General features: G+C 41.9%; 1 protein-coding gene across 1 annotated transcript; it reads right to left on the bottom strand.

Moving 5' to 3' along the window:
- Positions 1 to 23,178: 23,178 nt before the first annotated feature.
- LOC131223840 (RING-H2 finger protein ATL74-like) lies at positions 23,179 to 24,316 on the bottom strand. The gene has a single exon (XM_058219365.1). It carries the CDS (start codon positions 23,888 to 23,890, stop codon positions 23,309 to 23,311), a length of 582 nt encoding a protein of 193 aa, XP_058075348.1. The 5' UTR covers positions 23,891 to 24,316; the 3' UTR covers positions 23,179 to 23,308.
- Positions 24,317 to 24,567: the final 251 nt, after the last annotated feature.

Here is a 24,567-nt window from a genome sequence, read left to right as displayed (position 1 = left end):
CCCCGAATTTCAGGGCGTTACATCAGCCCATGTGAGGTGGCCCATTGTGATGTATTTCAGGGTCATGTTCAGGGCCCACTAATTATGTATTTGTGGCCCATTTGGTAAGGCCCAACTTGATGTATACAAGGCCCGTTGCGATGTATATTAGGCCTGTGAGATGTGACCCACTTGATGTATATCAGGCCCATCGGTGAGGCCACATGTGATGTATTTATAGCCCATATGATGAGGCCCATTGAGATGTATTTTCGGCCCATGTGATGTTTGAGGCCCTTGTGTAAGGCCCATTATGATTGTATGGGGCCCATTGAGATGGTATGCGGCCCATTATTTTATGTATGAGGCCTTTGTATGAGGCCATGGGCCCAATATACTTTCGGCTCTATGTGGACCACTCCTTGGGATCAATGTTGGTTAAATGGCCACATTGATGGGCAATAATGGTTTAATGTCCACATTGTGACCTTCTCTTAGGCCTTGTTCGACTGCTTGTCGAGACTAATTCTGATTATAGAGGCCGATTTCGATTGTTGAGGCCGATTGTCAAGATCGATATGATGTATATGTGGCCCGTAGTTGAGGCCCATTATGATGTGAACTCGGCCTATGTTTGAGGCCCAATGTGATGTATATGCGGCCCGTGTTTGAGGCCCAATGTGATGTATATGTGGCCCGTATTTGAGGCCTAATGTGATGTGTATTCAGCTAGTGTTTAAGGCCTAATGTGATGAATATGAGGTCTGTGTGATGAGGCCCATTGTGATGCATTTGAGGGCCAGGCGATGGAGCCCATTGTGATGTCTACTAGGCCCATGTGAGAGGCCCATCGTGATGTGTATTAAGCTCTTGAGTGAGGCCCATGGTGTTGTATATTAGGCCTTTATTTGAGGCCATGAGTCCATTATATGTTAGGCTCTATATGGGCCACTCTTTGGGGGCAAACGTTGGTTAAATGTCCACATTGTCAAGGCTGATTGTCGATGCCGATTATCGAGGCCGATTATCTGTGCCGGTTATTGATATTGATTATGACTATATGACGACATAACATCATGATACATGCCCATATGCATCATCTACATGTTTGTTATGAGATGCAATTGACCATTGCATATGTCATAGTACAGATGGTTTATGTGACTCCCTGATAGGTGGAGTTATTCCACATGAGTACACGGTATGCATAAGATTGATGCATCACTAAATTATATGACTCATGCATCTTGCATTGTGTGTTGTGATTACTGTACGCCCTAGCGACATTAGGGCCGTAGCCTCCATAAGCATGTCGTGGATGACCAGATGAGACACCAAAAATCTGTTATTAGCATCAGGCCGCCATAGATGGCCTTAGATGAAAATTCCTAAACCCTCTTGGTACCAGAGGACGCCCCAACGTCGAGACCGAGTGAATATATATGAGGGCATGAGGGCCGTATACCAGTAGGCCGTGTCTCCCACTGTGTTATGGTCGGTTGGGAGGGGGTGTGGCCTTACCCGCCTGAGGGAGTAGGCAATGCTAGGCTGAGTCTGACTAGCTTGAGGAATGGGTCCGCTATCGACGAGCTGGGCCCGATATTGGCAGGCGGATAGTGAGGTCTCTTCCACTTACCCAGTTGTGTGCTTGATGGGGCGGCAGGTGGCGTAGAGTATACTAGACCCCGGTGATGATCTCAGAGATGTACACTATTAATTTGTAGAGCAAGAGATGCATACTCAGCATTTTATTTATTCATTTACTATCCACTCGGACTGGTGGTGCACAATTAATTGTTAGGTGTACTTTTGTAATGGCCAGGATTTCGGTTGGGGCACGCGACTAACCTGAGATTAGGAGCTTACCACATTGAGTCTATCTATCTAAATTTAGGTATGGGACTGGTTTGGATAGAAGTCTTTTGTGATAGGCCCTATAGCCTGCGATACCACGTACTATCATCCTGACTTCACATGTAGCTTGGTCATTTCATTCGTACCACATATTGCATATTGCATTACATCCTCGGCACATGACATTATAGGTTGCTATGTTTTCACATTTATATGACCTAGATGAGGCTGATGGTATTCATAGCTCTTCCGAATTGTATATTGTATTGCATCATCGATATTTGATATATGGTTCATTATGTTTCTGTATTACATAGCCAATTTACATTACTTTCTCAGTATATGACATTGACTTGATATGTCTTTTTATCACATATCCTGGATGAGTTTGATGATATTTTTATGGACTTGTCAGTATTTCTACTTACTCTGATATTGTATGGTTCGTAGACTTACCAGTATTTTTGTTTACTCTGATATTACATTCTGAGCACGCATATACTGCTCACACACTTACACCACCCTCTAAGCTTTCTATAAGCTTATGCACAATAGATGCATGTAGGTGATGTTAGGTGGTAGCAGCATTGAGCTTGCAGCGTGCAGCGGCCTTCTGAAGCTTTGATTTTCGATACATGTATTTCCCTTTCAGCACTGTATTCAAATGTTTATATTAGTGGATATGTGATGATGATATTGCCTTTGTGATTTGGGTAAACTTGTGGTTATGCTTATTACGAGTAAAATGTACATTGGAAAATCCTCATTGTAGGATCCCAGGATTGGAATCTGGCGTATGGACGCTGGGAGCCAAGAATGGGGTACTACGGAGGCTATTGGCACCGGATTTGGCGATCGAAAATTTTGTGAGCCCGATTTCTGAGTTTGGGGCGTGACAACTAGGGGTTAGATCTTTATTAATAAACCAAATCAATCTAGTAACTCCTTTAGCCTAAGAACCAATGGTTTAGGGTTATTAGGAACAAATCGTCATTTTTGCTATTTAAAAATAAGCCACACTAAGAACTTACCTAATCCAAACCTTAATCATTGTGTATAAGAAATCTTGATACCCGATTCATTCCAAAAATGCCATGATTTTCCAAACAAACTTTATACTGCTTGTTAGTGGGCCACTAAAATCGAGACTATAAAAAGACATTTGTTTTAGTGGGCTTGACATCCATCGCGGGACATCGAGCTGAGGTCGCATCTTGAATCACTCAACTTAGGTCCGCAAGCCAAGTGCATGGGATGTGTGAATGCCTTATGTGAAAACCTGAAATTTAAGTGAAACTAGCCCATTGCTCTTTCGTGAAATTGTAACTTTCGAACCGTCAATTCATGGCCAAATTCGAGGCACCGACTAAAGATATTTCTCCACACATATCTTTATAGCCAGGCCCCGATTGATCATCGGTGATCGTCGATCTAAGTTAAGGCCTTCTTGGTTAATTGACATGCCCGATTATCGTATGTTTGTGTCCAAACATAGATCGTCTTATGGGACACCTATCACATGTCTTAAATTGACCCATATGCCTTCCATTGGTTCCCATTAGTGGGAAACAACCCCCTTAAGGGTTAATATAATGAATAAAGGACCATTGGGACCATTTGCACCACTTCTGCCATTATATAAGGCCTTTATTTGAGCACCCCCTCCTCCCATACGAATTTTAACAAGAAAAAAAAAGGGAGAAATGGAGAAGAGAGAGATTGGGGTGGGAGTGTTGGTGCATCTCCACCCTCTCATCCCCTCTCTAGGTGCGTCACCATAACAAGAACCGTCGTTGGAGCTTTCCAGGCAATGACTGGAGGTAAGTGTTGAATCCCACTTATAACATAGGGCTTCAGTAGGTGTTTGTCAATAATCTCACAAGCTTGTATGCTTGTTTAGTCTTTTAATGAAATTTTCCTAACACCCTAACTCTATGAGTACTGTGAGTCGAGTGGATCGTCACGAGGTGCAGACCATTATCTTTAGGTTATCTTTTATCAACCCTTGAGGGTCTCCTTCAATGATTAGTTGCTTGTATATGAATTTGTGTATGCTAATTGCAAACATTTTGATTTTGGTATAGTATATTCTATTTTTTGGATGTGGATGCTCACATGTTCGATGAAATGTCTAAGTGGTAGAATAAATTACTTTGTCAATGCTCACATGTTTGATTTAATACTTTAGTGAACGTAATACCCTATGGATGCTCACATGTTTGATGAAATGCCTAAGTGGTTGCATAATGAAACTTATGCTATAATTGTGGGACATAGAGTTTAGTCTATAGAAATACTTAGGATTGCTAAGATATTGTGTTAGTCAGTAAATCACCCAAATCAAGGGGTGCGCCGAGTTAAGTTGGCCACCCCATCGATCGACCCGGGCCGAATGTGGACGACTGAGAGTAGCTTGACTACACGGGATGCTTACACCTAATGCCAGTTGCACCGGAGTTTTCTCATGTCAATCAAATAGTTAACTAGCCGATTGATCATATATATTCAAAATGTGTGACACGACTAAATAGAATCTAAGACACCCTGTTCCTAATGGATGAGTCCATTCATAATTGTTAGTGTGATGCGATCCCACTAAGACTCATGAATCGAGCATGGTGGTATGGGATACCGTGTTCGAGCTGTAGGCCTATACTAGAGTGACAAGCCTCCCCGTAATGACCAGTGAGCACTAATGGAGGTTATAGATTATTGTTCGAACAATCCCTGTCAAAGCACTCAGCCGATGGTTCCGTGTGCTAAAATACTGCTCAAATGACCAGGACGTAAATGAAATTGGGTGACAAGCCCTTTTCTTACGGCGATTTGGTTTTATGTGACAAGCACTCACCTTGGAACTGAGTGATTATACTCAGTATTTAGGTGATGACTCATACCGAGTTGATACTCATACATTTGAATATCATGCTATACTTTTGGAATTACTGATTTGTTAGATAAACAGGTGATACTTAAAATCTGAATCAAGGGATACTAGTGAGGAGTTGTTATATGACGCAACGAGCCACGTTATCCACATAAGGACTCGTGATATAATATTGGTATCCTAGCTTCGCCAATCGTCTGTATGAATTGGAATTAATAATCACTCGGCTAATAATGTATACCCTAAGATAGGTCACGATTTGGTATTAGAGTTACTTGTGAGGGAGTGTTGGCATTTGCGAAATAGGTGTTAAAGTCGCTTGTGACGGAGCGTTGGATTGTAAAGCGCATGTATAATTTCATAATATCAATTGTGCATTTAACAAGAGTATTTAGGAAATTCTTGATTGATTTTTTATCATTAACTGTACTGATTGAGTCAATAGCATATCTAACTTAGAATTAATGGAACCACTGAGTTAGTTACTCACTCCCACCTGGGATGGTGTTTTAAAACACCAACCATGCATTGTTGTTGATGTAAGTTCTATCGAAGCTTCCGGCAGGTAAGCTTAGATTGGCTTGCACTTTTACCGTGATGCTTTGGAAACGTTCGGCGAAGCTAAAAGATTTTATTTTTATTCTTGTTTTGTGCATGTGTATGTTAGATTCCCTAATCGGGCATGCTTTATATGTAAAATTTGTTGTATGTTAATTGTGGCTTGTATAATCCTCATTTTGGGCGATCACCACTATTGGAATTGTATTTTTAACTCTTAGTCATATATTCATTGATTTTTGTTATCTCTACCTTGCTTTGGATCCACCAATTTTGAATTGCGCTACTCTGATTGCTCATGTGTAAAATGAATGTGAATCTGAATGAGGTCACACATGTATTTTCATTTGGTTAACACTCAGGAACTCGGCATCGGAGTCTAAGTACTCAGGTGGTGATTTTTCAGGCATTACAATTACATATTCCTTTCTCATCAACGCACTACTCGGTTATGAACCCCACTGCACTCAGTTGAACCGGTGATCCCTAACAATGATAAGTCTTATTATTTCCCGATCTCGAACTTCGTTGTTAGTTTATGTGCGAATAGCAATTGCTACATGGTCGAAAGTCCTTGATTTTTGAGGTAAAAAGAACCTATTAGAGAAAAAGCCTTATTCTCAGCAAATTTCCTAATAGCGAACATAACAGTTGGTAGAATATACTGTTGGTCTACCGCTATGTGATTCTGTCACTCTATCCCGATGCAAGGGGTCAGTGGTGTTCGATTTAAATTAGACCGCAATTGATTCTAGCATGCCCGAAAACTACACACGTGCACCATGTGGTAACACTTTCAAACTATATAACAATATCAATAGATGATCCACTAGAAATAGTGGTAACGTCGATGACCAGGAACTCCATCAAGCCCCAAAAGGATTTCCGATGCAGGCCGATCTAGAAGTTTCAAATCCTTCACCTTCGACTATCCTAAAGATAAGATCTTCATCATATGCCAACTCCCTAGAACATGTAACTGAGGTTTTAGGTAGCATGCATGCAAGCCTACAACAAATTGAAAAAATAGGGAAGGGTTTAGGTTGAGCAATCTAAGGTTCATGCCGAAGGTTCCAATATAATTTTGGAATTTCTTAATGAGAGATTCCTTGATGCCTGTTATTATAACATGGAGGTACCTCACTACGGGAATGTCCCTCATGAACTGCTGGTTCTTTCTTCACATAACTTTCAAATGGATCAAGGCCAAGTTGGCCGAAATGTGCCACCTCAGGCTGGCATTAGAATGAATGGCCTAATGGCCAACTGAACAACCAAAATCACCATGAAGGGATCAATGACATACCCCTTGAAGGGTATTTTATGCTAATCAATGAATCCCATGGGGGTAGGCTCTGGTTATTCAACCTCCTCAAATGGTAACCAAGGGCCCTAGGACCACGGGATGGCTACCTTACCTCCCTAGATGGGACAAAAAGAGCTAGTTAACTTAATACAAGAAGTTTCCAATCAGTGGCATGGCTGACGTACTATTCGGCCTAAATATCATAAGCCTTATCCAGACTAGGTTGATCGGTTCATTGAAGTGCTAAGAGGCTATAGAGTACCAGAGTTACCTTATTTTCTAAAGAAACAAGCCAATCCACCATTGAGCACATTTGTTGCTTTATTATGCAATGTGGCGAGTTTCTGGCCAATGAATACATGAAATAAAAATTGTTCGTAAATTCATTGATCGATAATACTTTTTCGTGGTTTATAAGTTTGTCGTCAAATTTAATGCATAACTGCCAAGAAATTGAAGAAATGTTCCCCTCTCATTTCTTTCAGACTGAGCCTGAGTTATCTTTAGCCGACGTATCTCATTTAATATAATTACCTAGCAGGTTGATTGAAAAATATATTGCATGATTTAAGAAGGCAAGAAACAAATGTAAAGTATTCATGGCTAATGCTCAGTTTGTCAAACTGGCCATGAAAAGTTTAGACATTGAATTTAAAAAGAAATTTGAGGGAATAAATTTCGAAGATCTAGTTGATCTATCCACTAGGGCGACCAAATACGAATGACTTTTGTGCAAAGAAAGCCAACGAAAGAACACATCGTTGGAAACTTTGTAATGCCCCAACTTTTCAGGACTTGAGTATATGACCCGTGTCCCAAAAACCTGAGTGTTAGCTTTGAAGGATGGTCAAATTTGAGTGTACATTTTTTTTCCTTTATCAGAGTAAGCAAATGAGCGTAGTGTGGATAAATCGACATAAAGGAAAATTTTATTATCATTCAAATTTACAAGAAGCTACCCATAATGACTTATACAAACCAATGTCTCTGAATTTAACAAGTACAAGATTTACAAAAATTTAATACATGAAGAATAACAGAAAGCATATAAACATAAGCCGCGAGATCACGCAACTCCAAACAAATACAGTCATGCATCCCTGGCGATCGTACCCTACTCTTCATCAAGTCTGAACAAGCATATTACTTAAGCTACCTGTATTACCTGTATGGTTATATATTTGATGGATGAGTGGCCAACTTAGTCTGAATTCCCCTCAAGATTACACATCGCCGCATTAGGTAAGAAATAGTATAAAACATCTAGACAACCAAAACAAAGTAAATGCAGTCTTATTAGGTGCATGGATGCATGAATGCAATCAATGACCCGGGTAAACCATCCGGACGGTCGGTGCCCCAGGAAAAACATCCAGACAGGCAATGGGGTCATCACCCAAGGATGTGACTGGTCATCAGCGCAACACGCGGCGTAATCGTATGGGCATGAAGAACCAAGTCATCATCATAAATCGATCGGCTGGTCATTAGCGCAACACGCGGCGTAATCGTATGGGCATAATGATCTAAGCCGTCGTAGTATGCTATGCATACATGATTTGCCAGCCCGTTATTAGTCCAATTGTAATCAGCCATTTTTGAATAAGCTCACGGTCACTACGGGGAGCGCAGGGCCCAGCGTAGGCCGACGGCTCGGGCATAGTATCCCATGACTACCATCCCCGGTCCATGAGGCTACTATCTTAGGATGTTTAATGAAAACCTGTCGACTAGTGGCCAATCATATTACAGTATATGGAGCTTACCATCACATGGTTGCACAGTATAAAATATTGAACCCATATAGAAAAAATACCAGAACAAAGCCACATAGGGCGATATCAAACAAGCCACATAGAGCGATATCAAACAAGCCACATAGGGCAATTATCAAAATAGGCTTCATAGGGCGAGTATCAAAACCATGTGATAAAAGGCAATCCTTGAAAACTATTAGACACAACAACCCTGGATGGTAGGCCCTCATTAATGATCCATTTAGACTAACACTCAATAAGCACTAAGTCGAAGGTTCATTTTAATCACAACCAGTCGGGTTACATCCCAAGTATGGGTGTACATTTATAGGTAGGGGTTTCCTACTAATGTACCGGTTTAAAGTCCATAAGCAATACACAAATAATCCACAAGCATGAACAAATACATAGGAAGAACATTAAGCAGGTAATATAGCAATTCAATTTCCACCAGCTAACACATGTGATTATAAGAGAGAGATATCAATTATAATTTTTAATAAAAACTATAACTTAAGGTAATGAGAAGATAGAAAACTCAAGGGGAAGAATCATCACCTTATACTTCGGATCGCCTTCTAGTGTCACTAAGTGCTTGCGCCCTTAGAATTGTATCCTACCACAAATCATGAACTTGTATAATTAGGTCCAAGTTCTAATCACTACCTAGGGTTTGGATTTCTTTTAGGGTTTTAATATGAAATTAGGGTTTTCATCCTAGAGTTTAGTTGTTGTTTTAACCCTAGGGTTTGAATTGTAGTTAATGTGTAATAACTTAAGAGTGTTGATTTAATAATTATAAAATATTTACTAATATTAGTGTTTATAAATATTAGTTAAAAATCATCATAATGACAATTAATATTATGATATATTATTTAAAACAATACATTAGTATTTAATACTGATATCATTTTAATTTCTTGTATGTGATAACTTTCATTAGAATAGAAAATTTACAAATGGCCATGCATCATAATATTTAACAATCCTAATAATGATGGAAATGGTAACGATGTAAATTTAATAAATTGAAAATAATTGTTAACATTAGTGTTACTATTAATATTAGTTAATGTAGCAAAATAATTATCATGGTGACACCACTGATTATCCAAGATGAATATTTAAGAATGATAAATAAGATACTACTATTTAATAATTGCATTTTGTTTATAATAACTTGTTTAGCATAATGACCCACTAATGGCTAACCTTTGCTAATATTAATAGTCCTAATAATAACAATGGTAACAATTGACAATAGTACATTGAAACAAAACTAGAATGGGGAGAAAATGTTGACTCACATCAGTCGACTTGGTTCGAGTCGAGTTGACTCGGCTCAAGCACAACCACCAACACCTCTTCTCCTCTCTTTCTTTCTCTTTCATTCCTTCTCCCTTCTCTTTCTCTTTTCTTCCTTCTTCCTTTTCTTTCTAACTTGCTGAGATGTCTAGCAATGGACGTCAAATCTAGACAGGCTAGGTCCGAGTCAAAGCCACGACTCGGTCTGACCCGTCCTAATCTCGGGCTCGGTTGAGCACAATGCAGCCACCCTTCCTCTCTTTCCTTTCGTTGTTGGCTTTTCCTTCTTCTCCTTCTTTTCTTCCTACTAAACCCCACAGTGACTGAGATTAGCCACATCCCAGTCTCAGCCTAGCTGAGTTGACGCAGCGAGTCACGGCTTAGCCCAAATCAAGCTAGACAGCAGGCTAGCACACTTCCTCTGCCTATCTTCTCTCTATCCCAGCTTTGCTAGAACCCAACAACACTTGAACTAGGCCAACCCGGGCCCATTGCTGGCCTGAATTGGACCCAACTCGGTCTGAAGTTGGCCCGAGTTGCCAGGTGCAGTGGGTAGTGAGGCACCAGCTGAGACAGCTCCCATATTCTCTCTTCATTCTTCTCCTTTCTTTTTCTACTCTCTATCTCCTTCTTCTTCCTGTCTCCCTTTATCTCCCCTTCACTCATCAGTGTTGACGAGTCGAGCCTGCCCAATGGCATGACGAGTCGAGCCTGCCACGGGGTGGCAAAATGCCGAGGAAGAAGATCTGGCTCTAATGGCGAATCTCAACCTAATGCTTGTTTCTTCAGGATGGAGCTTCCAAATGACCTAGATGCATCCCACGAAGCTTGAGGAAGTAAGAAAACAAAGCTCCATCGAGGTTTAGGTGGTGGATTTGAATGGAGAAGGTGGTAGCCGGTTTTTTTTCGTTTGTAGCAAGAATGTGAGAGAGGTCCGTTTGCCACACGATCCACTCACCTTATATCTAGCCCTAGATGCTCTCAGGGCCATCGGATCGCCAATGGGCGTCCCAGATTTATCCTGGTATAAACTGCATCCCAAACAGTGGGTGGAAACCAAAACCATCCTTGGTTTTGCAAGGAACGTCTTAAGCTAATGGATGGCTGAGATTTTCCCAGACAAACGGTCGGGATACGCTGAATTAAAGGGCTGAGATTGGAGAAGGGAGAGAGCACACAGATTGCCCTCGTGGCAAGGAGGACAGTTGCCATTTTCTGAAATATGGTTTTGTAGGGCTGTTTTGCAGCGAGGTTTGTGTGTCCATAAATGCATGAAAGTCTGATGTGAAACTTGGTTTTGGTCTCACGCGCGTCTTCTATCAGATGGATGGTTTGGATCATCAAGGTGGGGACCATATGGTGGGCCGCAGTGCGTTGCAAACAGACGCCATCCACTGCTGTCAAAAACGCAGAGAGAGAGAGAGAGAGAGATTCTCTCTTCATATAGAAGGGTTGGGTCTGCCCAGTTTGACTAGGCTCTCAAGACTAGTGCACTGCCGGTGCACACGCACTGTGCACCCACGGGATCAGTGGTGGGGTCCATCATGATGATTTTGAGAAATCCAATCCGCCCAATATTCATCCTGGAAGGTCCTATTCAGGGCCTCTTGGCCAAAATCAGGCGGATCCAAGGCTCAAGTGGGCCCCATGTCTTGATTTGGGTTACATTGGTGGATTCCCGCTAATCTAATGGTTGGATCAACTCGAAACTGAACATCAATGGTTAAAAGGGTTCAAGGGTCCATTTAAGGCTTTCCTCATGCATTATTAACTAATACTAATATTAATATGGATTTACATGTAATTAACATAATTAAAACTCATACATAGATATAAATATAATTTCTAATATTAACATGCTACTAATCACATATTTATTAATATATAATCCTTAATATATAATATCAGATTACACATATGTATGGATTGAAAATTGTACAATATCTCTTTTAAGATCACCTTGTTAAATAATATACCATCTTATAAAATACCTTATAATTTTTGTACAAAATATTTAATACTAAGTTGATATTTATAATTTAATTATACATTGTAAAATTATTATCCATCATGCTTAGTTAATATAATATTATTTTCATAATACTTTATGTACATTAAATATATACGTGCAGATTGTTTTTCAACAGTCAAATTTAAACTAGGATGAACGTAAGTGCTTACTTAGGTCTGGCTGGTATTTATGCTAAGCTTGGTTATACGGTAACACCTGAGTACTGGAAAGTACGGGGTGTTACATACTTATTATTGTAATCCGAATTATGAGCTGGCAATGGCCAAAATAATTTTTAAAAGCCTTTTATCAGTCAGGCCGTAATGAAGACTGATGACAGATCTTCCGCTCAAAATTCAAGTACTGTAAAGGAATTACTGAAACCTGATAAGAAATTATCTTTCGATATAACAAAGGTCGACAAGATTATTAACCTTCTTTTGGTTAAAAATTTTATGAAATTATTGTCAAGGCATAGGATACCTCGGTAGAATAATTAAAGAAAATTAAATACTGCAAATGTTACTTAAACTCTAAAGTTTCCCAAGAAAGAAATTCTAAAGTTTTCTTCTAGAGAAAAAGTGGTAAGTCTTATTATTTCTCAATCTTAAACTCTCTTATTAGTTTCTATTCAAATAGCACTTGCTGCACTTTCAAAAGTCCCTCAAATAACACTTGCTGCATTTTCAAATGTCCTTGATTTTCAAGGCAAAAGGAACCTATTGGAGAAAAGGCCCTTCTTAGCAAATAGCCTAATAACGCACTTAATAGTTAGTAGAATAGACGGTTGGTTTAACACTATTTAATCCCACCACTCTATCTCAATGCCAGAGGTCAGTGGTGTTTGGTTTAAATTGGCCCGCAAACGGTTCTGGCATACTCGCAAACTACATGCATGCACCATGTGGTCGAATTCTAGCCCAACAAGTCTAGAGCACATGGTCTAGATTTGTTTATACCATGGACCAATGATCTCATTCAAATTAATATAGGTCCCATGTTTTACCTATAGATCAGGAAATGTGCACTATGTGTCACCAATTGATTAGTGAAATTCTACCTTTGAAAACACATATGAATAACATTTTTGTCTTTTCATTCCTTTAGTAGAGAAGAAAATTAAAATGTTGGTTTCCTTTTCCTAATGTTTGTCTTTTCTTCTTTGGGTCAGGCTGGAATGACAAAAAGCCATTTCGATGAGAGTATTTAACCTAGTTTGAAAAGATATGAACTTATTTAGGAATACCGAATAGGTAGGTGTGTATTTGAGCATAGGCTGAAAGATAGGGATTTATATGTTAAAAAATAACTTTTTCTTTTAACATAGCTATCAAGTTCGTTTTGCCTACTTTGTGATTCTGGATCACATTCCTCAGTGGAGCCCATGTACAAAGATTTCCAGATGATTGGATTCGTTCATATTTTGAACCCTAGAGAGAGAAGGGGGGTGGGGGGGTAAATGTCGATTAGTGAGAAATCGTTCACATTCAACTCAATAAATCAAGGTCAGGATAACTTTTATTGGCCTTATTGTTGGATGATAAGGCATTAAAAATGGCACATACACGATGGACGCCTTCTACCACCCAACATCTTTATATGGAGACCCCATGGGTATTATGCATGTAAAATGCACTCAAGTAATTGTTGTTGCTGGTTTTCAGCAGTTTGAATGCAGGTGTGCCAGAGTTGAATTTGTGGCTCAATTTAAATTGAACAACTATGACCCCAAGCGCCGAGATAGGCAGATACATAGTATATGATCAAGATTGAATGAGATCGGCCACCTATTTAGCCACTTGCTCACTGTGTAAATAGGATTAGAAGATATTCAGAGGGTAGAGTTCTTCCTTTGATGCTGGGTTACACCTTTGCCTTCTGTACGAAAGGATTGTTCCTAAATATGACAACATTGTTAGTTGAATGGGAACGAGTTCTGTGCCATTTATAGTATTCCATTTTCTGTAATTCATTGGCCGAATGTATCTTATAATTTATAGAAATCTTGATAAACTTTCTGACCAACAGAATTTTAAAAATCTTGTCGGCTCATGTGATATCAAAAGTGTAAACTTTTTGGGCCTTTTGTGCAGTCGATTCCGCCTTGACCAATGCCGAACATGTGAGTGGCTTCTTAGCTACCACTTCGACAAATGTGATCTTGTAATTTGGGTCATGACAATGTCCCAATTGACAAGTTCTTCTACCTAACACCTTCTTGCAAGAGTTCTTCGTACTTGGAGAGCTTCCTAGTTAGGTCATACAAGTCCATAAAATCTATCCTAATGAACTTCGTATGAAGTTTGTACTCGAGCCCATCTTGTACAAGTTGCATAAATTCAACTTTGGTCATAACAACCTCACAATGGCTTTTGTCCTTTCAAATTGGGTAATATAACTCTTGCAGGTTTCTCCTAGTAGCTGTCGGAAATGGGGGAGATCGGCCATAGTTGTCACCCCCCAAACTCGAAAACCGAGCTCACAAAATTTTCGATCGCCAAATCCGGTGCCGACAGCCTCTGTAGTACCCCATTCTCGGCTCCCAACGCCATACGCCAGATTCCAATCCTGGGATCCTACAAGGAAGATTTTTCAACGTACATTTGTCTCATTAGAAGTGGAACCACAAATTTACCCAAATCACAAAGGCAACATTATCATCACATATTCACTAATATAAATAGTTGAATACAATGTTGAAAGGAAAATACACATCAAAATCAAAGCTCCAGGAGTCCGCTGCACGTTCCAAGCTCAATGCTGCTGCAACCTAATGCTACCTGCACGCATCTATTATGCATAAGCTTATAGAAAGCTTAGAGGGTGGTGTAAGTGTGTGTGATGTACGTGCCAAGCATATAAATATCAGAGTAAGTGAAAATACTAGCAATCCATAAATTGTATAATATCAGAGTAATACGAAAACATGCTGGCAAGTTCATAAATACCATCAGCCTTAACCAGGCTATGCGATGCAAAACATAATAAGTCAATATCATATACGAGTCCACGAATACCGTCAACCTTAATCAGGTTATGCAATACAGAAGCACAATAAACCAAATGCTATCTACTGAGGATGCAATATAATATGCGATGTGAACGAAATGACCAAATTGAAGTGTGAAGTTGGTATGATAGTATGTAGTATCGCAGGCTACGAGGTCTACCACAAGGGACTTCTATCCAAACTAGTCCCATACCTAAAGTTGGATAGTCAGGCTTAATGTGGTAAACTCCTGATCTTAGGTTAGTCACGCGCCTCAACCGAAATCCTGGCCATTGTGAAGGTACACATAATAAATAGTTGTGCATCACCAGCCCGAGTAGATAGTGAATGAATGAATGAATGAATATGCAACTCCTGCTCAATAAGTCCACATATTAGTACCGTACATCTTTGGGATCATCACCGAGGTCTAATACACTCTACATGCAATCGCCACCCACCAGCCGCACAACTATGCAAGTGGAAGAGACCTCACTATCCATATAGACAGTAGTTAGCCAATATCTATCTAGCACGTCGATAGTGGACCCAATCACGAGCTGATCAAACTCAGCCTAGTTATGCCCACTACCCTCGGGTGGGTAAGGCCACCACCCATTCTCAACCGACCATGACACAGTGGGAGACACAACTTACTGGTATTCGGTACTCGGGCGCTCATATATCCACTCGGTTTCGGCGTTGGGGCATCTCATGGCATCGGAGGTTTAGGGATTTACACCTAGGGCCATCTATGGCGGCCCGATGATAGTAATAGATTTTCGGTGTCCCATCTGGCCATCTACGACATGCCTATGGAGGCTATGGCCCTGATGTCGCTGGGGCGTACAGTAATCACAAGACACAATACAAGATGCATGAGTCATACAATCCAGTCATGCATCAATTTTAACATACCGTGCGCTCATGTGAGATAACCTCTGCCAAACAGGTAGTCTCATAACAACCTGCCCAATGGCATATGCAATAGTCAAACACATCTCATAACAAACATGAAAATGATGTGCATGGGCATGTATCATGATGCTATGCTATCACATACTATCTCATAATCGGTATCGACAACTGGCACCGATAATCGGCCTCGACAATCAGAATCGGAATCGGCCTAACAAAGGGCCTAAGGGAAGGTTACGATGTTGACATTTAACCATCATTGCCCATCAATTTGGACATTTAACTAACATCACTCCCAAGCAGTGGCCCATATAGAGCTAAACATAAAGTGAGCTCATGGCCTCACACAAAGGCCTAATATACATCACAATGGGCCTCATACAGGGGCTACATACACATCACTATGGGTCGCATCATATGGTCCTAATACAAGTCACAGTGGGCTGCATCACATGGGCCTAATATGCATCATGATGGGTCGCATCACATGGACCTTGAACACATCACAATGGGCCTCACTCGTGGGCCTCATATACACAACAGGTGGGCCCTGCACATGGGCCTCAGATACATCACACGAGCCACAACCCATGGGCCAATGCACATCATAATAGGCCTCATTAAATGGCTACAAAAATATCACAGTGGCCACGCCATATGGGCTAAAAATACATCTCAATGGGCCACGACCCATGGGCCTCAATACATCATAATGGGCCACAACCCATGGGCCTCAAATACAACAAGTGGGCTGCATCAATGGGCTGCACCAATGGGCCTCATATACATCAAATGGACCACATTAATGGGCCTCATATACACAATAGGTGGGCCCTGCACATGGGCTTCAAATACATAACATGTGGGCCCTACACATGGGTCTCATATGCATCAAATGGGCCACGTATCTGGGCCTCGAATACATCAAATGGGCCACGCATCATGGGCCTAATACATATCACAATGGGCTTTGCCCATAGGCCACGAATACATCACAATGGGCCTTGCCCATAGGCCATGAATACATCACAGTGGGCCTTGCCCATGGGCCTCAGATTCAAGTAGGTGGGCCCCATCATATGGGCTTTAAATACAAAATAGGTGGGTCCCATCACATGGGCCAAAAATACAAACAGGTGGGCCCCGCACATGGGCTAAAAATACATCATGATGGGCCTCATGGATGGGCTGCACCAATGGACCTCAAATGGGCTTGGACCACACCAAAAATTATTTCAATGGTTGTAGGTGTAACATGTGTATCACTGTACACTATCATTCCATGGGGCACATGACCCACTAATGATGATCAGTAGTGTCCAAACATTGTCCAGGTAAATCAGCACCATCCAAATATTTCCCATATAAATCAGCACCATCCAAACATTGCCTATGTAAATCAGCACCATCCAAACATTGTCCACGTAAATCAGCACTGTCCAACCACTGGACAGCATCGTCCAAACACTATCCAGCACTGTCTGGATGGTGTGGATGAAACATATACATCATGGTCTAGTCCACCATCTAGATTAGCTGGACAGTGAGCATACACCACATACATCAAGGTGTGGCCCGCAAAACTACTGATGTGCAGGGCAGCAACAGCTGCCTTGTAAGACCCTTATCGTAATCCATACAGTTCCGTCGATTCCCGCGATCCTTCCCCTTGAATTTCGATAACCTACGACTTATAATCGATGTATGCGCATGACCCTGAGTCGTATCCTGTAGATTTGAGTCGGCTTAATCCGAGACTTGTATCATTGTGACCGCACTGTCGCCGCAGTTTCAACGCCACATCTTGCATGCCGATCCGATACCCTGGCATGGAGATATGGGACGACATTTATTTTGAAGAAAATGCCTCGCGTTTGCAATCCCCAGAGAATCTCTACATCATATCCCATCAATCAATCACTCAAATCAATCAATCAATTACCTCATGTTAAGTACAAGAGAAACCCATGGAAATTTTAATGGTGGGAATCATTATCACCACTTATCTTTGGGTATGGCCCATTTAATATGCATGGGGTCCAATTGGTGTGGCCCATTTGATATACATATGACTTATATGATGTGGCCCATTTGCCATATGAGGGCCCATTGTGATGTATTCAAAGGCCCATGGGATATGACCCATTGTAATGTACATAAGGCCCATTGATACGGCCCATTTGATGTATCTGAGGCCCATGGGTTGAGGCCTAATGAAGTATATATAGGTCCATAGCAATGTGTGATTTCACTGTGGTATATATAATGATGTTTATGGTGGGCCGTGCCTTGGGAACAATGATGGTTTAATGTCCACATTGTAAGAATAATGTTGGTTGAATGTCCGCATTATAACTCTCCATAGGGCCCATTGATAGGCCTATACTTGTTATGTGTAGGCCGTCTAGGCTCATCTACGTTGTAAGGATAATTCATTACTTTATAACATGCTTAGTACAATTCTATGATTCATACCCATACGCATCATATGTATGCTTGATATAAGGAATGTTTGATCATAGCATAAGCCATTAGGCTAAGACATTACAAGACTCCTTATTAGACGGAGTGCCTCACATGAGTGCGTGATACGTGCGGGATTACTGCATGATTTGACGGTGTGACTCATGCATCTCACATATATATGACTTGATCATTGTACACCCTAGCGACATCAGGGCTGTGGCTCCACAGGTACATCGCGGATGACCTATCGGATACCGAAAATACTTGGTTCTAGCACTGTGGGCACTTAGGATGTCCTTGGGTGAAAATTTGAGAACTTTTTTGGTACTAGGAGTTGCTCCAACGTCTAGACCAAGTGGATACACGAGCGCCCGAGTGCCGAATACCAGTAGGCCGCGTCTCCCACTGTGTCATAGTCGGTTGGAAGAGGGTGTGGCCTTATCCGCCTAAATGAGGGGGCTATAAGCTAGGCTGTGTATGACCAGCTCACAAATGAGTCCACTATCGACGAGCCGGGTAGGTATTGGTAGACTACTGGTCAGGCGGATAGTGAGGTCTATTCCACTCCCTGGGTTGTGCGGCTAGGGAGGTGGCAGTCAGTGTGGAGTGTACTAGACCCCGGTGATATCCTAGAGAGGAACTGTACTGATATGTGTACTTGATGAGGACTGACATGCTTTCTTTGCATCATACATATTACATTTGGCTATATAGGCCTCGCATTGCATGGTCTTGGTATGGTCGATAGCATTCATGCCTTGCATCACATAACTTTGGTATAATTGATATTATTCATGGACTTATCCGCATATTTTCGCATTACTCTGATATTATATGCTTGGCACTTGCCTTGCGCACACACTTACACTACCCTCTAAGCTTTTGTAAGCTTATGCACAACATTTGCGTGCAGGTAGCATTGAATAGCAGCAGCGCTGAGGCAGGAGTGCGCATCTGACTATTTTGGAGCTTTTTAATTACCTTGTATTTCCCTTTCCGCATTGTACTTAAAGTTTTTGATATAGTGGATATGTGGTGATGTTGTTTTGTGACTTGGATATGCTTGTGGTTATGCTCCATTATATAAAAAAAAATTATACTGAAAATTCTCCTTGTAGGATCCCAGGATCGAAATCTGGCATGTGAGAGCCGGGATCCGAGAATGGGGTACTACGGAGGCTGTCGGTGCTGGATTTGGCGATCAAAAATTTTGTGAGCCTATTTTTTGAGTTCGGGGCATGACATGCCTGCTGCATGGGACCTAGAAGGTGGACGACTTGCATATACAATACATCATGGAGGGGCCCACACGAGTGGACGGTGTGGATGCTGCACTCGTGCAGCGAGTGGGGTCCACGGATGGTGCAGATGAAAAGCAGATGGATGGAATGGAATACATACATCATGTGTGGGGTCCAAGCCCAGTCCACTGATGTTAGTTGCTGCTGCAAAGGGATGCACGATGTGGATGAAGCCCACATTACAGTGGGCCACGTCCAGATGGACGGACGGCTGGATAAAACCCTTACATCACATAGGTCCCACGGCAGGGATAAAACACTTATATCACAGGTGGGTCCCACCATCCAGTCCACTGCATGATTGGGATGAACAGATACATCATGGTGGCCCCTACGTGCTGCACTCAACACGTTATCAAGGTGGGCCCCACGTCCCATGCATGGATGGGGTGGATAACATATAAACATCAAGGTGCGTCCCACATGGATGGGGTCCACCGTCAGATGGACAGTGTTAATAAAACCCATACATCAGTGGTCGACCCTACTCAGCACATCCAAATGGACGGCTGAATGGCATGGATACATCATAGTGGGCCACACAATCATCACAAAAAAAGGAGAGAGAGAGAGAGAGAGAGAGAGAGAGAGAGAGAATCGGATGGTGGAGGGACCCTGCCACTATGGGCCCCTCTATACAATGCATACATCAAGTGGGTCCCACCCTATGTGGGCCCTCAAATAAAAAAAATCCAAACAAAATCACCCACCGTCGATCTCCTTTTCCTTCTTCCGCCAATGCGATCTAGAGCTCTAAGGGATGCAATTCAACGGTCGAGATGGACTTTGGATAGTGGAGATGGGAGGTAGGAAGGTGGGCCACACAAAGCTCTCCTCTCTTTGGGAAGCCATGAACGGTTCTCTCCTTTAGGATTGCTTAAGAGAATGAGAGAGAGAATAAGAGAGAGAGAGAGAGAGGTGATGGGAGAGAAGCGATGGGAGAGAGGGATGGTGAGTGATGGATAGGTGTACTTGATGGGTGGAGAGAGAGAGAGAGTTGACTTTAGGGCTTGCTTGGGGATAAGTGTTGTACTTGACATGATGGGATGGAGTACTTGACATTTGATGTGATTGATGGGACATTCTCTTGGGATTGCAATGCGCGACATTATCCTTGAACTGAACGGGGGCCTATATCTCCTGGCCCGGGTATCTCCTCGGCGCGTAATACGCGGCGTCGGAACCGTGGCTACGGCGCGGTCGTTAAGGTACAAGTCTCGAGTCGAACCGACTCTGATATACAGAACACAACTCAGGATCACGTGCAAATGCCGATAATAGATCGCGGGTTGCCGAAATTCGACCGGGAGGACTGCGGAAGCCTACGGAACGGTACAGGTTAGGATACGGGTCTCACAATAGTTATTTCCTTATTCTTAGAGAAAAATTGTGCATATAATTTATCTTCCATTTCTTGTCAAGTATGAATTGAATTTGACAATAGGTTGGAATACCATATTGAAACCACGACTGTTAGTGAATGATCGAATAATTGTAGTTTGTGATAGTCATTGTTTTCTAACTCACCATACCGCATAGTGAATTGGCCATTGTACTCGATAATCGACTGACCAGGATCACCTAAAAATAAGGCAAAATCTGGCCGACAATTTCGTGGCAACGGATGTTTCCGATTGATCAATTTAGGATAAAACTTATGGTAAACCTGAATAGTATTGCGGCCAAGTACTTGGCTTGTAACTTCCTGAACCATTTACATGATTTGGTCGTCATCCACTCGCTAGAGTTTAACTACCAGTGGTGGATCGAGATCGAATCAGTTTGGACCCTCTTGGAACAACAGATTCCTAGAAAATTATTAGAGGCTATATCCTCCTGGTACACCTTGATTCTGAATTTCAGTAACAAAATTCCTAGCCTTCTGCTCTGGTTGTCTAAGCTCAAGAGGAGGCAAAGCATTCAGTGTCTCCTGAACTGAAAATAGTGGTGGAATCCTCCGAGGAGGGGGCAAATATGATGGTTCAGACACATTGTCGATTGAACTTCCCTCGACTTTATATTGCATTGTCGTTGACATTCGTTTGATTATCATCGCCATCAATCGATACATGACCTTAATTTGACTAGCCATTTATCTATTAATATTCTTAGCTTGAATATAAAATTGCTCAACTTGGGCCCTTCTGTATTCTGAACATGTTGGATACTCAGCTGTACATTTTGAAGTACGACCGTTATCTCTTCCAGAGAAACGGTCCGAGAGATCGACGCCCCTTCTTGGTTCTCGGTGCCAAGTGTCAGGCTATTGTCTAGATTCAATGCTTCAGGGGCTGTCTGAACCGACACATCCTTGGTTAGATACAGTGCGGTTGGTGTAGAGGGTTCGACCCAAACAATTTAATTGTTTCTTCTATTCATAATTCTAATTGGCAGAGTTACGTCGATAAGTTAGAGATAAAGTCCCACCGGGTGTGCCGAGAACTTGTTGCTGTTGGTTTTCAGAAGTTTGAATGTGTGCGTACCAGAATTGAATTCACGGCTCAATTCGTACCGAACAACTATGACCCCAAGCACCGAGATAGGTAGATACGCAATATTAGGTGATATTCAGAGGGTATGGTTCGTCCTCTGATGATGAGGCTTGCATATTTGTCTTTTGTACGAAAGGACTTTTTAGTATAGATCAAATAAGAATGAGGAAGAAATTCTTATAGTTAGTTATGGAAAATGGCTATAAAGCACCTTTTCGAGTGGAGAACTGAATCTGAGGTATGAGCATAGACTCAAATTACAACTAAGATTACCGGTTACTCGATTAATACTATGAATTACACTATGGAATGTAAACAGCTAGCAAAAAGTAAAAGATTACACAAAGAAATGTAATTGACTAGTAATTAAAAAATAATATTTGAGTTTGTTTGGGTTAATATAAGATGATTTCTTCCATTGACTTCCCTTCAATTTATATCTTTACCTTGGCCATATAGATTCTTCTTATGTTCCTTGCTTTAACCATTCACATCGGACACTTAAACCACGGTGCCACATTGTTTGATGTGCTTTAGCTGCATTATCATAAAATCTCCTTCGCATGTTCCCAGGTATCTCTAAATACACCACACGGATCACACATGGGAAATGGCAACAGTGGGGATGAACAGTATGACGGTTTTGAATGCTATATCTACCTCCAACGAGAAAGTGAAGTTGGTGGGTCGTGCAAAATCCGAAGTGCATGTGATCAATAGCCGTGCAGGAAAGGTAACTGCGGGTGCATTCTATCATCGTTAACTCCACCTTCCATCCATTTGGTGGACCCATTTCGGATGAGCCAACGTACTCACAATATAAGGCAATGCCAAGTTCGGACAGATAGTTTCGTCCAAGACTCGCCTGCAGGGCCAACCTGGCTCTCCCAACCGGTAGAAAGATAAGAAATTAACAAGGAAAAAAACAAAACAAAAAGGCCGATTCCCTTTCTCTGCTTTCACCGTCCTCTATTACTTCTCATAACAAGTTACAAATAATACAACACGGACAAGAAAGAAAAAAGAAAAAGGCAAAGGATACAATGCTATCAATATTACCTTTAGTTAGGAAGCAAGCGCTCAATCTCTGCCTGAGAAGCATACTTGTCTGAGATCCATACCACTCATCTGTCGGAACCCATTTTCCATGGGCTATAGCCCAGAAAACGCACCAATCAGATTATCCAAGCTGCCCATCGTTGGAAATTTCACCACTAAATATTCACTGCTGGTTGCCCATTTATAAATGCCTGTGATCACCCATTAACGGTGCGAATTTTGGGGTTTGCCATTCCATGGTAGGTCCAGCAAATGAATGGTTCGGATCTCATACATATGTGCTAAGTGTACAGTGATTTAGAACTGAGAACTTATTGAACATTGATAACATTAGATCCTCACACTCAACAAAAAATTAAAAATAAGAGATATAAGATGTATTATCTATATACACTACTGAATTTCCAAATTTTCCGGCAAGAATCAGCTCACCTCATCAGTCAATCCGACCATCCCGCCCCGCCGGCCGGACAAATTCCCCGGTGACTGGGTGCCGGCCTCGATGTCAGCAGAATCCGGCGGCGGGCGGTCCAGCAGCGAGTGTCGACAGGTGGGGCACGAAGAATGGGACATGAGCCACGTGTCAATGCATCTGACGTGGAAGCCATGGTTGCACTTGGGCAGTACCCTAACCTTGTCCCCTTGCTCAAATTCTCCAAGGCATATGGGACATTCAGTCGCCGGAATATTCGACCCCAGCCCATATTCGGCCACCGGGATCTGCCGCAGCGCCCGCTTCTTAAGGCCTGTCGTTGCAAGACGGGCCGCTGCCTCGTCTGGGGTCTCGAAGGCGATCCGACGGCCACACCGCAGCGCGCACCGCACAATCGAGTTAAGCCCAAGTGCGCAGATGAGTGCGCACAATAGTGCCGCCAGGATGATCACCATATTAGTATCGAAGTTAGCTTCACTGCTGCTGTAGGATCCGCCACCTGGCTTGCTCCCATTGGTCGACTGTGGCTCTTTTGGATCTCCGATGAGGAGAAGGCGATGAGGCATCGCCATGTTGTTGGCCTGATGTATTTCTCCACGATTTCCCCACCCTCCAATCAGATCCAGCTTCTCAGTGAATTTGGCCCACCTAGCTTCCAAGTTTGGTTACACTCGTTTGATCAGGCCACCGAAACAAGATTCCATGTGTCTAACTTTGTTACATCGTGATACCATCGCTAAATTCAGGCTATTTCGCTCCTGTATCTCAATATCCGTGTCAAGATCCGTGAAGCACGTAACGAATTCGAGCTAATTCTATAAAGGAAAGCAGCTATGAACTGCCTTTTACAAGATCTAACGGCTAGTTTTCATGGGGTCTTTAACAATAGAAGAGGAGGAAGAGATGGTAACGAAAGAGGAGAAGAAATGGAAAAGCATAGGAGTATTGTTGTTTGTTACTATTTCAGGGTTCTTGTTGATCTCTCTCTTTTTTTTCTGTTTTTTTATTTTTTTCACACTAAGAGAAGAAATAGGCCTCTTGGGCTGGTCATGTTCCAAGTATTCTAAGCAGACAAGGACATCAAAAGGGCATCTCTTCTTTTATTTATTTATTATTTATTATTTTATTTTATTTTTTTGGTAACCACAATAAGGAAGAGAAGGTGTGATCAAGAGGGGGTGAAATCCTGACCGTCGATTGTGCCCAATTCTGCCTTCTTGATCGATGTACGGGAATTCAGCCTCATCGG

Source organism: Magnolia sinica, chromosome 13, assembly GCF_029962835.1.
Source record: "Magnolia sinica isolate HGM2019 chromosome 13, MsV1, whole genome shotgun sequence".
NCBI lineage: Eukaryota > Viridiplantae > Streptophyta > Magnoliopsida > Magnoliales > Magnoliaceae > Magnolia > Magnolia sinica.
This window is presented reverse-complemented; position numbering and strand designations above follow the sequence as displayed.

Excerpts from the sequence above, each read along its gene's own strand:
- LOC131223840 (XM_058219365.1), bottom strand. The coding sequence starts at position 23,890 with ATGGCGATGCCTCATCGCCTTCTCCTCATCGGAGATCCAAAAGAGCCA.